Source organism: Coenobita brevimanus, chromosome 79, assembly GCF_032717465.1.
Source record: "Coenobita brevimanus isolate Jiangsu-jjx chromosome 79, ASM3271746v2, whole genome shotgun sequence".
In the NCBI taxonomy this organism is placed as follows: domain Eukaryota; kingdom Metazoa; phylum Arthropoda; class Malacostraca; order Decapoda; family Coenobitidae; genus Coenobita; species Coenobita brevimanus.
In genome coordinates, this window is record NC_137032.1 from 34,532,335 (window position 1) to 34,549,021 (window position 16,687).

General features: G+C 42.3%; 2 protein-coding genes across 2 annotated transcripts in view; both read right to left on the minus strand.

Moving 5' to 3' along the window:
* LOC145408950 (galactose-3-O-sulfotransferase 2-like) overlaps positions 1-331 on the minus strand; it is a 36,040-nt gene extending 35,709 nt beyond the window's left edge. Inside the window, exon 1 of the mRNA XM_080279530.1 lies at positions 249-331. The gene's annotated coding sequence lies outside the window, so the exon portion shown is untranslated. The remainder of the gene's footprint in view (positions 1-248) is intronic.
* A 10,676-nt stretch (positions 332-11,007) lies between these two features.
* Positions 11,008-13,625, minus strand: LOC145409103 (lysozyme-like). The gene is made up of 3 exons (XM_080279646.1): positions 13,536-13,625; positions 12,068-12,179; positions 11,008-11,222 (listed from the first exon to the last, which is right to left on the minus strand). The coding sequence occupies exons 1-3, from the start codon at positions 13,623-13,625 to the stop codon at positions 11,008-11,010; spliced, it is 417 nt and encodes a 138-aa protein (XP_080135772.1).
* Positions 13,626-16,687: the final 3,062 nt, after the last annotated feature.

Below are 16,687 nucleotides of genomic sequence, written 5' to 3' on the forward strand. Positions count from 1 at the left end.
CACACACACACACACACACACACACACACACACACACACACACACACACACACACACACACACACACATCAAAACCACAGAACACTTAAAATCACCCCCAGGAAAGTCAGAACAGAACCAAAATGCATCATAGACAGAGGTCGAGGAATGATAAGGTGATGAGAGAGATGGACACCAGAAATGAGATAACAGGCACTCAGTTCGACCCTATACCAGGTCAGGTCACACCGTAATACCGGGACACTCACGGAAGTACACACGGAATTTGCAGAACGTGTGGTGGTGTGGTGTGGTGTGGTGGTAGGGAGGAAGGCAGGGCGGTGGTTGTGGCTTGGGAGAGGCCACGTCAATACTGAGGGTGTTGGGGCCCGCTGCCTGTGTGTGTGTGTGTGTGTGTGTGTGTGTGTGTGTGTGTGTGAGAGAGAGAGAGAGAGGGAGGTGTGTGTGTGTGAGAGAGAGAGAGAAAAAAAATATATATATATATATACTTATGAAGAAACTATGTAACGAAAGACAGTGAGGAAGGGGAGGCGTGTGTGTGTGTGTGTGAGAGAGAGAGAGAGAGAGAGAGAGAGAGAGAGAAAGTACCTATAAAGAAACAGTATGTAACGAAGGAAAGTGAGGAGGGGGAGGCGAAAGTATGAAAGATAAACAGAGAGAATATAAGTTGGAGAAATGAGAAGGTTGAGGCAAGGTGGATAGAAAAATAGGTAATGAGAAGAAGAGAGCAGGAAAAAAAATATAGGAGATAAAAGAAAAGAGAGAAGAAGAGAGGAGGAGAAGGAAAAGAGAGCAGGGGGAAAATAAATAAAGATAGAAGATAAAAGAAAAGAGAGAAGAAGAGAGGAGGAGAAGGAAAAGAGAGCAGGGGGAAAATAAATAAAGATAGAAGATAAAAGAAAAGAGAGAAGAAGAGAGGAGGAGGAGGAGGAGGAAAAGGAAATAATAGGTATGCAAAATTTAAATGAGAAAAGAGAATAAGAGAGAAGAAATACACAGTGAAAATACGTGAGAGAGAGAGAGAGAGAGAGAGATATTGAGATGAATAGCAAACAGTGAAGCAAGATGCATGAGAAGAAGGGTGTAGTAATAGTAGTAGTGGTGGTGGTGGTAGTAGCGATGATGATGGTAGTAGTAGTATTGGTAGTAGCAGCAGTGGTAGATCTAATAATAATAATTGTAGTAGTAGTAGTAGTAGTAGTAGTAATAATAATAATAATAATGGTAATAATAATAATTAACTAGTAGTAGTAGTAGTAATAATAATAATAATAATGATGATAATTGCAGTAGTAGTAATTGTTGTTGTTGTTGTCCTAGTCTCATGTAAAACCTGAACCCTGTGGACTGCAGGCTTAAATTGCACTTCTTCAGTCCACCACCTTCTAGGGAAAAAAAAAAAAAAAAAAAACAGGTAGTTGAGGGGCGTTTGTATGAGGAAATAAGCAAAGAGAAAGAAGATTTTGATTAATATCCACAACAATCAAGAAGATAGGTGGGAGGTAGGGAAGATTGGAGGAGGGGAGAGAAAAGGAAGAGGAAGGAAGGAAAAAGGAGAAGTGGAGGGAAGAACAGGAATGGGGGGAGAAAGGGGAGAAGTGGAGGGATGAAGAGGAATGGGGGGAGAAAGGGGAGAAGTGGAGGGAAGAAGAGGAAGGGGGACAAGAGGAGAGAGAGAGAAGAGGAAGGAGAAGAGGAGGGGAAAGAAGAGGAAGGATGAATAGATGAGAATGAGAAGAGGGGAAGCAGTGGAGGGGGAAGAGGGAAAAGATGGAGGAGGGGTGGGAAAGAGAAAGGGAGGAAGAGGAAGGAGAGAAAGGGAAGGGGAAGAGGCGGGAGATAGGAGGAGGAGGGGGGGGGAAGCGGTGAAGTGCTGGGGAGCCTACCAAGCCCACGAACGTAAAGGCCAGAGCGTGACAGAAAATGTAACTGGAGGGTGAACTAAAGAAAACGTGCACCCCTCCCTTCTGTGATGCCATTTTACACTACAGTACGCTTCTTCCAGTCAGGGGTATTGTGTTTTTTATTTTTCTAAGCTAACCTAACAAATTAAACCTAACTAACCTAACCACAATAATTTAACAACAATACCTATTCAGATTTTTGGCTTTTTTACAACTTTATTTCGCGTAGCTCATTCGCGGGCGGACTGTTACGGCTCTACATCCTCTCCATAGCACTTCTTCGTGACCAGCGTCGTATTCTGGTATTATTCAGTTGTTATAAGTCAGCGTTCAAGATGTAGTGATGGCAATTTTAAGCCAGGTTAGAGTAAAAAGAGTATGGCTTAATCGAAGAGTGTGATTGTCCGAAATTGCGATAAGATTGAGTAAAATCGTATGGAGATGGGAGGACTTATACCCTTCTCACTCTAACTTGGCTCAAAATTGCCATCTCCCCGTCCTGAATGCGGAGTTGTAGCAATAGATTAACACTAGAATGTGGTGCTAGTCACGAAGAAGTGCTATGGAAAGGATGTAGAGCCGTAGCAATGTCTTTTCTGCCACTAAGATACGTGAATTATATACAGTAATATGCAAAAGGACGAAAATCTGGGCCAAGTTACAGTACAAGGAGTATAGTTATTATTATTATTATTACTACTACTACTACTACTACTACTACTACTACTACTACTACTACTACTACTACTACCACCACCGTATTACTGTTATATTGTCGTCTTCATCATCATCGTCGTCGTTGTTGCCACTATTATTATTATTATTATTATTATTATTATTATTATTATTGCCTTGAAAAATGTATTATAGATTTTATAGATGTCATCCAATTTCTCTCCTTTTCCTCTGTTACCTTCTTTTACCCAATTTCCACGTTCCTTGTCGATTTTCATCTTATCTATCCATCTATCTATCTACAACCAGCCTATGTATCTATCTTTTCTCTTTACTAATCTGTTTATCTGTCTCTTCTATCTAATGTTTTTGTAATTTTTTTCACCTTAGTTCATTCCTCATCTTGCTTTTTTTTTTTTTTTCTGGTATTAATTCATCTATCCATCTGTCTATCAGCAATCATCTGTATGTCTGTCTGTCTGTCTGTGTACCTGTCTATTTGTATATCTGTCTATCTGTCTAAAGTATCTGTATCTGTATGCTTTATCCATCTGTCTATAGCTGTCTTTCTGTCTATATTATCCATAGCTGTCTTTCTGTCTATATTATCCATAGCTGTCTTTCTGTCTATATTATCCATAGCTGTCTTTCTCTCTATATGTATTGATCTCTGTCTGTCTGTCTGTCTTCAGTGTTTCTGTCTGGATCTGTGCGTCTGTTTTATCCATATTTGCATCTGTCTGTCTATCTGTCTACTTCTATCTTTCTATCTATATACTGTCTGTCTGTCTTCTGACTTTTTCTCTATTACGTGTATGTCTGTCTGTCTTCTATCTATATATGTCTATCTATCTACTGTCAGACGCCTTAATCCCGTAAGGGGTGGCCACAAACAAATCGCCTCTTTGCCGCCCTGTCCCCCGCCATTTCATTTCCCAGCTCACACCCCCCTCTCTCATATACCTCTCCACTCCATTCCTCCATCTCATCCTCGGCCTCCCCCTCCCTCTCCCCCCCTCTCCCCCCCTCCACCTCACTCACATACACTCCTCGTCAGTCTCTCACTTACCATCCTCTCCACATGGCCAAACCACCTCAGTGTGTTTCTCCTAACGCTTCCGATCGCATCCACATCCACACCACAACGCATCTTCACTTCCTCATGTGTCAATCTGTCTCTCCATGTGACTCCACATGTTCCTCTCAAATAACTCATTTCCACTGCTCTCACATTTGACTTCTGTCCCATCAACAAGGTCCAAGCTTCACTTCCATACGTTAGAGTTGGTATCACAATACTGTCCTGTAGTAGTTTTTTTTACTTCCATGCTCACTTCTCTGTTTCTTACCACTTCCTTCAAGGAACCAGCAACCTTTCTTCCCTGTTGTACCCTTTCAAGCACTTCATCCTATAAACTTCCATCCTTAATCACACTACCCAAGTACTTAAACGTACTCACATTTTCCATTTCCTTCTCATTCAACCTCACTGTACATGCACTGATTCACTTCTCTCGACGACCATCACTTTAGTCTTCCCTACATTCACCTTTAGATTCCGTTTCTTACACACTCTCCCAAACTCATCCACCAAGCCATGCAGCTCCCCTTCCTCTTCACTTAACAACACAGTATCGTCTGTTTATCTGTAATTAGTTTTTCTGTTTTTTTTTTTCCTTCATTTCCGCCTTTGTTTCTCCATATCAACTTACGTCAAAGCAGCCTGTCTTACGCATCACCTTGTGCGAGATAAGATGATTATTTCCACATCACAAAGCCTGCCTGGGAACGTGTGATGGATTTTGTTCGGTATATATATATAAAAAAAAACAATGGAGGAAAAGAGCTTGGGAAATTAAGAAGAAATGGATGAGGAAATACTTGTATACACTTACAGTAGTCGGAAAAACGTGATGATGAGGATGATGGCGGTGATGATGATAATTGATGATGATGATGATTGGTGATAATGATGATGGTTGATGATGAGAATGATGATTGATGATAATGATGATGATAATGGTGACTGATGACGATAATGATGATTGATGATGATGATGATTGTTAATAACGATAATGATGACGATGAAATATTATTAGAAAACGGTAACTGGAAATGAAAGATAAAATAATGTGTATAGCAAAAACCGGGGAAATAAAAACGCTGAGAGAGAGAGAGACCACACACACACACACACACACACACACACACACACACACACACACACACACACACACACACACACACCTTTGACCTCTGCGTAGATACTTAAAAATCTAGTAATTATGAAGGAGTGAAAAGTGGTGTTATGTCTCTATTCATCTTCTATCTATCCATCTATGTCCGTCCATCCATCCATCTGTCTATCAGTTCATCTATCTGTCTATATCCATCCATCTATCTAAATATCTGTCTATCCATGTCTGTCTTTCTCTTCATCTATCCATACGTAAAGGAATATGGGAAACAGGCAGACAACGATGAATGGAAAAGTTTTATGGGGAAAAGGAAATAAAGATGGGGAGAAAGTGATGGAAATAATTATATATATATATGTGTGCAAAACCAGTAAGGCAAGGCAATGGGTAGAAGAAAAATTATATATGCTCTCTCTCTCTCTCTCTCTCTCTCTCTCTCTCTAAGGCAAGGCAATAGGTAGAAGAAGAATTATATATGCTTTCTCTCTCTCTCTCTCTCTCTCTCTCTCTCTCTAAGGCAAGGCAATAGGTAGAAGAAGAATTATATATGCTCTCTCTCTCTCTCTAAGGCAAGGCAATAGGTAGAAGAAGAATTATATATGCTTTCTCTCTCTCTCTCTCTCTCTCTCTCTCTCTCTCTCTCTCTCTCTAAGGCAAGGCAATAGGTAGAAGAAGAATTATATATGCGTTCTCTCTCTCTCTCTCTCTCTCTCTCTCTCTCTCTCTCTCTAAGGCAAGGCAATAGGTAGAAGAAGAATTATATATGCTCTCTCTCTCTCTCTCTCTCTCTCTAAGGCAAGGCAATAGGTAGAAGAAGAATTATATATGCTCTCTCTCTCTCTCTCTAAGGCAAGGCAATAGGTAGAAGAAGAATTATATATGCTCTCTCTCTCTCTCTCTCTCTCTCTCTCTCTAAGGCAATGCAATAGGTAGAAGAAGAATTATATATTCTCTCTCTCTCTCTCTCTCTCTCTCTAAGGCAAGGCAATAGGTAGAAGAAGAATTATATATGCTCTCTCTCTCTCTCTCTCTCTCTCTCTCTCTAAGGCAAGGCAATAGGTAGAAGAAGAATTATATATGCTCTCTCTCTCTCTCTCTCTCTCTCTCTCTCTCTCTCTCTCTAAGGCAAGGCAATAGGTAGAAGAAGAATTATATATGCTCTCTCTCTCTCTCTCTCTCTCTCTCTCTAAGGCAAGGCAATAGGTAGAAGAAGAATTATATATGCTCTCTCTCTCTCTCTCTCTCTCTCTCTCTCTCTCTCTCTCTCTCTCTCTAAGGCAAGGCAATAGGTAGAAGAAGAATTATATATGCTCTCTCTCTCTCTCTCTCTCTCTCTCTCTCTCTCTCTCTCTCTCTCTCTCTCTCTCTCTCTCTCTCTCTCTCTAAGGCAAGGCAATAGGTAGAAGAAGAATTATATATGCTCTCTCTCTCTCTCTCTCTCTCTCTCTCTCTCTCTCTCTCTCTCTCTCTAAGGTTACATTACAGGCGGAGAGAATATCACTAAATATGGATTTTTTTTTATACATAAGCGGTTTTGGAATGCATAGGAGAGAGAAAAAAAGTCAGGGGGATCTCTCAAAATTATAATGACGTGTGTCCTGGTTATTCAAGCTGCCTCCAGACGATTTTATTCAGCATGTGAGAGAGAGACCCGTAGTGGTGAAGGAGTGGTGTGGTTTGAGGTGTGGAGTGGTGTGGTGTAAGGTGTGGAGTGGAGTGGTGTGGTGGTGTGAAGTCGCTAAACTCTGCGGGAATGAAACGCCTCGGATCTGAAAGTGTGTGTGTGTGTGTGTGTGTGTGTGTCTGTGTCTGTGTGTGTTTTAGAGAGAGAGAGAGAGAGAGAGAAACGAAAAAAAAAAAAAATAGCATTACCAGGAACAGCATACTAGAGTAACCCCAACGATGTGAGGGTCAAGAAGAACACAGCTATGGTATTTGAAACATCAGGTACCGGTACTAAGAAAATAACCAGATACTTTTACAGCCTTGTCCTGAGAATACCTGGCACTGGGCGGTACATGTGCCCTCTCACCTGCATCTTTCGTAACAAGGTGATGTGGAGGTTATTACAAGGCCTTGGGAAATTGTACATCTGGAGTGTGTGTGTGTGTGGGGGGGGGTGTTTCTGTGTGTGTGTGTGTGTGTGTTTCTCTCTCTCTCTCTCTCTCTCTCTCTCTCTCTCTCTCCCCATTACTCCCAAAGAATAATAGTCGACGGGGAAGCTTATAGCTGGGCATCAGTTACAAATGGAGTTCCCCAAGGTTCACTTCTAGGCCCATTACTATTTACCGTTTACAATAATTAAATACCTGTGGGCATCTTCAGGTGAACTGTGAATGGCTCAAAGGTGGGTCACTCGAGAGGATAGAACTACATATTTGTGAAGATAGGGGAGCAGTGTGAAAGGTAGCAAATGTCTTTCATCCTGCAGAAGTGTCAGGTGATGTACAATTATTCTGCACATCCAAAAACAACCCGTTCTTTGTTAGGAAGTGTGCCATATGATCTTTGTTACCTGGTGCTACTTTTTTTTCATTTCATTTCATATGTTAGGAAGTGTGGTCAGCAGAATTGGCTTACAGAATTGACCTGGAAGTGGAAGTGTTGGCTGGGAGAGAGACAAAGTAGAACCTGATTTCTGTATTCTCTCTAACGTTTTGGGCTACACAGAACCCAGACTGTGTGAAGTTGGGTTCTCTGTAGCCTGACACGTTAGAGAAATAAGGAATGCAAGCTCAAATTCTCTTTCTCTCTCTCTCTCTCTCTCTCTCTCTCTCTCTCTCTCTCACCCAACATTTCCACGTGTCAGTGGGTCATCTACAGACAGAGATGTATCAAACAGCAGTGATCTCATGTATTCCTGTTAGCTCAGTGAAGTAGAGAAGAAGGCACATACATTCCAACGTTAAAGAGAGTTATATTTATTTATTTATTTATTTTTTATCGAGGCGAAGATGCACTTGACAGGGTGGTGATGATTGGCTGATTGCAACATTATTTCGTAGTCCCTTTACACCTAAGTATTATTAATTGACAACATATATCTGGGGGAAGAATTTGGGTTAGTAAGTTATTCAGACATATTGCATTCAGCCAATCATCACTAACCTGTCAACTGTGGAACTGTCTCCCTCTGTCTGTATTTCCTGCTTCCTATGATCTCCGGTCTTTCAAACGCAGTGTGTCCAGGCATCTCGAAATGATCGGATCCTGAATTTTGCCCTCTCTTGTATTTTGTTTTTCTCTTGGAAGGAACAGTTTTGCGGGCTCGTTGCCTTTGGTTCCTTCTTCTTTACACAAAAAAAAAGTATATCTTCGCATAAAAAAAAAAAGAGTATAGTTTAGGTAGATAAAGTGGTAATCCTCTCTCTATACGTTCTCTCTATATATTCCAACGTTAAAGATAGTTTAGGTAGATAAAATGGTAGTCCTCTCTCAATACGACTGACTTGTAGGGCCACACCTGGAATACGTTGTGCAGTTCTGGTCGCCGATGCTAAGGAAAGGTATCGCTTGGCTTGAAGAATTCCCTACACAGCCTGCTAAACAGATCCCATCCACCAGGCACGTGGGATATCAGTGAAGGCTGCTGGTACCGGTCTATACTCATACAGTGGGGGAGGTATTCTGGTTGGTTAAGGAAGCTCCCTAACACCTCCTCCTAAACGATTTAAATTTGCTTACTCCTTGCCGTCCTCTTCTGTGTTACATAAATCCTTCAAACATCGCCATACTCCAAATATATAACGTACAAAACGATATTAGCCAGTCATATCCAAAAATGAATTAGTAAGGAAGATGTGTCAGGGAGCCTCCCCAACCGACGACAGATGGGCCCAAGGGTTTCACGGAAAACTAGTTAAGGGTTTCCAAATCATCCAAATATTTATTATTTATTATATACCATTTATTTACCACTTATTAAGGGGTTCAAAATTATACCTGTAGACAAGGTGTTTACACGGAAAACTAATTGACGGTTTGAAAATTCTCCATGGCTTTTAAAACATCGAGTGCCAGCGACATTGTTAGTTTAAATACCTATTCAAGGAGGAGACATGGGTGTATGCCTGACCCAACGCATTACCACCATGACACATTAGGTAATTTCTTCACATACAATCAGTAAGAAAAGTACCGCACACCTAAGCAACGATGGATGAGAAAATGAGCGAGTTTTGTGGGACACACGTGAATCTATTAACTTGTTGCTTAAAAAAAAAAAAAAAAAAAAAAGATGGATGTGAAAATGAACGAGTTTTGTAGGACACACAGGAATCTATTAACTTGTTGCTTCAGAGAAAAAATTCCTTCTGATGGATGTGAGAATGAACGAGTTTTGTAGGACACGTGTGACCCTGTTAACATGTTGCTTCAAAAAAATATACCACGCAGTTTACTCGTATATGATGATTTATGCGATTTTGAGTCCTAATACTTACCAAGGACAGTATTTGCACTTATAATCAAAGGCTGCCCCGTATACCACAGTGCTTCGACCATATTTCAAAATATATATGGTAAGATGGACGATACTTTTTTTTTTGGGGGGGGGGGTTGACTATGCACTTGTAATCAGAGGGCGCCCCGTATACCACAATGCTTCATCCATGTTTCAAAATTATGCGTGCGGTAAGATGGCTGACACTATTTTGGTTGACTGTACAAGATTCCTAATACCTGAAATTGATGGCCAACACAAATACCTGCCAGTTCCTCGAGACAGCAGTTCAGGACACGATTAGGTAAAGACCCAACATTGTGGTGGGTTCATTGTTTCCTCCTTTCCTGTAAAATTCTGTCGTGTCCTTCCCCTCTCTGCCTCATCCCCCGATTGGTTATGCTTTTCCATGCCAGCGCTGCGGATGTGAGAGGTGGTTGAGGAGCGCCTTTGTTTTTGTTACACTCCCTGTTATTGAGTAGCAAAAGGTACTTGCCAACTTCATGGTACTTCCTCAATATGGGTCGTAAGACATTTTGAGATACTACTTGTCCGTGTAACTTCTCTCTAAAGGACAAGTTTTTATTTATTATTTTTTTATTCATTTGTTTTTCCTTCCCTTGTTCTGATATTTAAAAAACATGAAACAAATGAACAAACAAAGAAACGACAAAAACAATGCCTCGCCGGACTCCGTCCGGGCGAGGAAAAATGTATTGTTTTGGTGAAGAGGAAAACTTTACGGATTGATTGAAGAAAACGAAAGTCCTTGCTGATACAAAACTTTATTTACTTTGATGAACAGGAAATATTTGACGTGTGATCGAAAGAGAAAAAAAATGGTATTATTATAATGGTTTATTTTGACGAGCAGGAAATTGTCACTGTGGCTGAAAAGTAAAACACTCAGTGGTATTTATATTGATGAACAGGAAGCCTTTACAGTGAGATATAAGAAATGATACTGGCAGAAAAGTTTACATATTTTGGTGAGCGGGAAGCCTTTGTATTATAGTAAAAAGTACGTGTTGTTATAATGGTGTAAGGTGTTAGGGTTAGCAGGGAAGATGCAGGCTCGTAATTTTTAGCAGAATTTTTTGGGGGCTAGGCCAAATGTATATACCTCCGTACTACAAACTTAAAATTAAATCGAAGCTCTTAAGGTTGCAGACCATCCGATATTTTTCAGTTCGATTCAGCTTGAAAGGCGATGTTTAATGAGGCATGTATGTTTAGTGGTGGAGGTGGGTGTTTGGATTCAAGTCTTCACTTTGTCAGTCTCAACTTTCGGCTCAAACTGTGACTATGTTTAATAATTTGGCCATTTCATATTTTTGTTGTACTACGATGCACTCTTATCAAGATTGTTCCTACACACCTGCGGTAGGATTCGATTTGAAATATACCACTCTGACTTTTTTATTTTTTTGGTAATAAAATAATGAAAAGCTAAGTACTATTATGATTACGTTTATGATTATTTTGGATAAAATATAGAAATATTCGATCAAACACAAGGAGAATTGTTTGAATTTTCAATGAAACTATTCCAAGTATTTCTTCCATTTTATATTTAAGTTCAGCTTTATAAGCCCTCAATCTTACTTCAAGTTTTGAGAAATTAATATATAGAAAACATTGGGGGGGTTATAGCTCCCCCAGAAATTACGGCCCTGCGAGTATGAATTTTCCATGGCAAAAACTGAAGTACCCTAGGCAGTACAAGTGTGTGTGTGTGTGTGTGTGTGTGTGTGTGTGTGTGTGTGAAGAGGTCCCCGGTTCAGAAATCTACTGAGGCGGTGGTGTGGAGGATCCAGAGTCCAGACAGGCCTTGACCGAATTCCAGTACGCCGTGGCGTAGCCTCCGTTCATCCCCCACGGTCCGCCTGCGTGCGTCCTTGAGTAGTCCTCGCACGTGGCATCGGCGCTGGGCACGTACCTGTCCATGTAGGCCCTCACAGTGTCCTCGTTGCACTGCCAGTCACCCACACACTCGTAGAAGTCTGTTTGGAGGAGGGGGAAGTACATTAGATGGCGGATTCAGGAAGGTTAAGAGTTAAATGTTGATTTTATACACACACACACACACACACACACACACACACACACACACACACACACACACACACACACACACACACACACACACACTTCAAAATCTGTAGACAGCCCAAAACACAGACAGACAGATAGACATAGACAAATTAACTTTGTAGCTGCCCTCTGGTGACTCTGCCTTCACCTCTCTATCCTCAACCCATGCCTTCTTCTCCCTACCCTCTCATTGCCCTTTCACTACCTTTATTGCTCCCTTACCCTAGCCTTCCAACCCCCAAATCACTCCTCCTCGCTTCACACCTCCTTACCCTCTCTCCCTCTCTCTTTGTCGTTAATTGCACCTTTACCTCCTTACTTAATGCTGATCCACTTCTTCATACTCTTGCCCCTTCTTGCTCTCTCTCTGCCCATCCTACCTGCCCTTGTTCCCGTTCTCCTTCACCCCATGCCTGTATCTTGCCCTCTCCTCTTCCCTTCCTTCCTCTTGCCCGCCTACCCATCTCTCTCCGTTACCAACCTCTTGCCCATATACCGTCTTTCGTAACTCATGTCTCACTCCTTTTCCTCCTCTGTGTCTTAACCTATCTCGTCTTTCCTTCCTCCGTCACCTCCTACCCCTTTCTTCTTAACCACTCATCCCCTTCGTGCCCTTCCTGGCCCACCTTAAGCCCCTCCACTTGCCCTCTCCCTCACACACATCCTCTGTTCTCTCCCCCCCCCCCATCAACCCTCTCATGCCTTCCTCCTGAACCACCTACTCCCATTTCTTGTCCCCCCCCCCCCAGCTCACCGCCCAGCAGCTGTCCTCCATCAATCCAGTACCCCCTGGTGATGCCCCAGGGTCCACAGACGCCAGCATAGGAGCACACAGGAGTTGGCATCTTGCACCCCTGGCTGGACACCTGGTGGGGGGATGGTAGGCAAAGTTAGAAAATGTGGCTGGGATATGATTGACATTAGGTTAGGTTGGCTTAGGTTAGGTTAGAGTAGGGTAGAGTAGACAATATGGCTACGATGTTGTTTACGTTGCTTAGCTTCATTCTGTATAGCTGACCTGACCCGTCGACCGCAGTTAAGTGCTTCTGTAGGACCATTCTGCAGTTACATCAGAGTACACGCACCGTGTGGGGAACTGGCGTCCCCCTTGTTAGAGACAGCGCCTCACCAGGGTCAGACCATGGTCCTTCCCACGGTGAAGTGCAGGGAAATAAGGAGTTTAGCTCCCAGGTGGATGCCGCAGCTGCTTCATCCGGGGCACACAGCTGCTACTGCAGATTTATTCAGCTTTGAACAGCACAGGAGTGAGAGGGTTTACGAAAACTGTAGGTAAGCCGTCCAGTTCACGAAGACTCGTGAGGCGGACATATTGGTGTGCAGGTTGCGTGAATATAAGAACTACCTGGTAATACATCATGGTAGTGATAGTGAAGGGACTAACTCCTGGCCTGCGATATTGTGGCCCTGGAATCATCTGAAACGGGAACGCGGTGGACTGCAGGCGGGCGTTGCCTCTACCATCGTCTTTCTGTCCTGGGGCAAGGAAGGAGATGAAGGACGTCTGTATATCCGGCGGCGGAGTCCGGTTATGTAAACCATATGATTGGTGCTGGAGAGGGACGCCTTCATGTGGTGACACTGATATAACCGGGCAGTTTCGTTAACTGGTTGTTCAAGCGCCGTGAACTCCTTATCCCCTCAAAAAAAATGTTGGACTGCTGGAACTAAGGGCGCGTCCACACGTGTACTGGAGCATGTGTTGACAACACAGCTGGCAACATGTTTGGGTACATGAGTGCAGCAGTGTTTGGACAGATGTATGCAAACATGTTACAGTGCAGCTTCAAAGCTGCTGGCAGCAGATGGGATAAGTGTGTCCATACGAGGCAGCTGAGACTTCATCATGATCGTGCCAACATAATTTGCAGCTGCTGTTCCCAGCATGTTTGCAGCTTGTTCGTTACTGTGTTGTTTACATGTTGCCCGTGCTTGTTCCAGCACACGTGTGGACACGTACTATGTTTAATCCTGCAGGGTTCACGTTTTAGATAAGCTTGGGGTCATTGCAATAACTAGGATATCAAGAACAAAAAGCGATTGTAATGGAAAGGCTTGAATTGTAGTAGTATATAATTAATAATACACAACACGTAAGAAAACATGATTGTACTAAAAATAAGGTATAGAAAGCATAATTAATATAATAATAATGTAGCTTTTTTGCCAGTAATGATGATTGTAGTAATAATCCTAATACTCACGTAGCACATACACGCCAAGCATTCGTCAGTCAGTTCGGCCGAGGCGGAACCCACGGCCACCAGAAACAAAGCAAGGGCGACGAGCGACATGATCACACTTCTCCTCTTCCTGGTGAGCACTGAGGGAAGGATGGGGCCTTCCAGGGTTTATAATTATATAGGCACCTGCAAGCACACTGATGACGTCACGAGGCCTCTGGGTAGAAAAAAAATATATATATATGAATCTAACGAATAGCTTAATCTTGAGAATAATCATATGTTTTTACTGTGTGTTGTAATGTTCGTGGATGAAAGTATGGGTGGAAGCAGTTGTTTTGTTGATAAAGACTTGCTTGGAGACTTGATTTTTTATTGGCTCAAGGTTGGGGTGACTGTTTCCATTATTTTGCCTGTTACTCCATGAACCTACGTGTCCTCTACTCCTACTCAGACTTGGCCTAAAATCGCCATCTCATCATTTTGAAGTTAGAGTTACGACAATTGACTAACACCAAAAAATTAATGCCAGTCACGAAGAAGCCCCATGGGAAGGATGTAGTGCCACATTTTTTTTTTTTCGTTTTGGCAATAGATGTACTTGAAATAGATGCAATAGGACGAAAATCTAGGCCAAATAAAAATAAAAATAGTATAATCAACAGTGATCTTAGTTTTCGTGACAGTGCATAGAGAGAGAGAAAACAGAGGCATGTAGGTAATACCAATACACCAGTCCTGTATGAGACAGCCCTAACATGTATTCAATATGGACGGTGGGTGTTAGTGCAGAAGTGGTGACATGTAGAGGTGTATGGTATGTAGGAGGACTGCTGGGCCTTGATAGCAGGCTGTGAAGCCTATGCCCAGAGTCGGACATAAAAAAAAAAAAGAAGGTTATATTAAGTGACAGTAAGTACACACACACACACACACACACACACACACACACACACACACACACACTAACCAGTTCTGTATATTTCTTTCTCAAAACACACACACACACACACACACACACACACACACACACACACACACACACACACACACACACACACAAACTAACCAGTTCTGTATATTTCTTCCTCAAAACACACACACACACACACACACACACACACACACACACACACACAAACTAACCAGTTCTGTATATTTCTTCCTCAAAACACACACACACACACACACACACACACACAAACTAACCAGTTCTGTATATTTCTTCCTCAAAACACACACACACACACACACACACACACACACACACACACACACACACACACACAAACTAACCAGTTCTGTATATTTCTTCCTCAAAACACACACACACACACACACACACACACACACACACTAACCAGTTCTGTATATTTCTTCCTCAAAACACACACACACACACACACACACACACACACACACACACACACACACACACAAACTATCCTTTTTTTTATATTTCTTCCTCAAAAAACACACACACACACACACACACACACACACACACACACACACAAACTAACCAGTTCTGTATATATCATCCTCAAAAACACACACACACACACACACACACACACACACACACACACACACACACACACACAAACTAACCAGTTCTGTATATTTCTTCCTCAAAACACACACACACACACACACACACACACACACACACACACACACACACACACACACACACACACACACACACAAACTAACCAGTTCTGTATATTTCTTCCTCAAAACACACACACACACACACACACACACACACACACACACACACACACACACACACACTAACCAGTTCTGTATATTTCTTCCTCAAAACACACACACACACACACACACACACACACACACACACACAGATACCTGCCAGTTCCTCAAGACAGCAGTTCAGGACACGATTAGGTAAAGTTTTCCCAGACCCAACATTGTGGTGGGTTCATTGTTTCCTCCTTTCCTGTAAAATTTTCTCGTGTCCTTCCCCTCTCTCCCTCATCCCCCGATTGGTTATGCTTTTCCATGCCAGCGCTGCGGATGTGAGAGGTGGTTGAGGAGCGCCTTTGTTTTTGTTACACTCCCTGTTATTGAGTAGCAAAAGGTACTTGCCAACTTCATGGTACTTCCTCAATATGGGTCGTAAGACATTTTGAGATACTACTTGTCCGTGTAACTTCTCTGTAAAGGACAATTTTTTTTTTTTTTTTATTCATTTGTTTTTCCTTCCCTTGTTCTGATATTTATAAAAAAAAAAAAGTTACCAGGTTCTCATCTTTTGGTTCTTTTTGTTTTAGTGTATAACCAGTGACGTGTGGTCCAGTGGGGCAAGGCACTCCGACTGGATTTAACCCATAGGAGTAAAATCTGAGGGACGGATGCAGTTTATGGCTCACATGCTGCTGCTCAGGGAAAACAAACTGGGTACTTCTGCCTTCATTGTTTGGAGTGAATAGCTGAGCCTCAGATCTTTGCCCTCCTGAGGCGATAAGGGTGGCAGATAGATGGATGGACATTAATACAAATCTATCTATATCCAGGCACTTAATCCCGTAATGGGTGGCCACAAAAAATCGCCTCCATGTCGCCCTGTCTCCCTCAATTTCACTGCCCCCCCCGCTCACACACCCCTTTCTCATATACCCCACTACTTCATCCCTCCATCTCATCCTAGGTCTCCTCCCCCTCTCCACCACAGTCACATACACTCCTCATTAGTCTCTCGCTCCATCCTCTCCACATGGGTGTTTCTCCTAACGCTTTCTGTCACATCCACATCACAACGTCCAACAAGTGGTGCCAGGCACAACAAACCTCGCCCGACAGCAGTTATTTTATTGCTGTTAAATACTTAATCGTTACTGCCATGTATTGTCAGTACACAATTAAAGTCTAAAGGTAATGGCACAAATGTTTTCAAGGTACGCCCTCAGAAAGTCCATAATCTTTCGTTTGACATTTCAAGGTCACTCAAGGTCAAAGATCATGGTGCCAAATGAAAGCCCGTATGAGACTTTCTATATCTTGTTAATAGTAAATATCTCTACCTTCAGTGAGTATCGAGTTATAGCCCTCTGAATATCCGTGACCTTGAGTTTGACCTTTCAGTGTCACTTACTGTCAAAGGTCATGGTGCCAAATGATAATCCATATTACGAGTTCCTGTATATTCT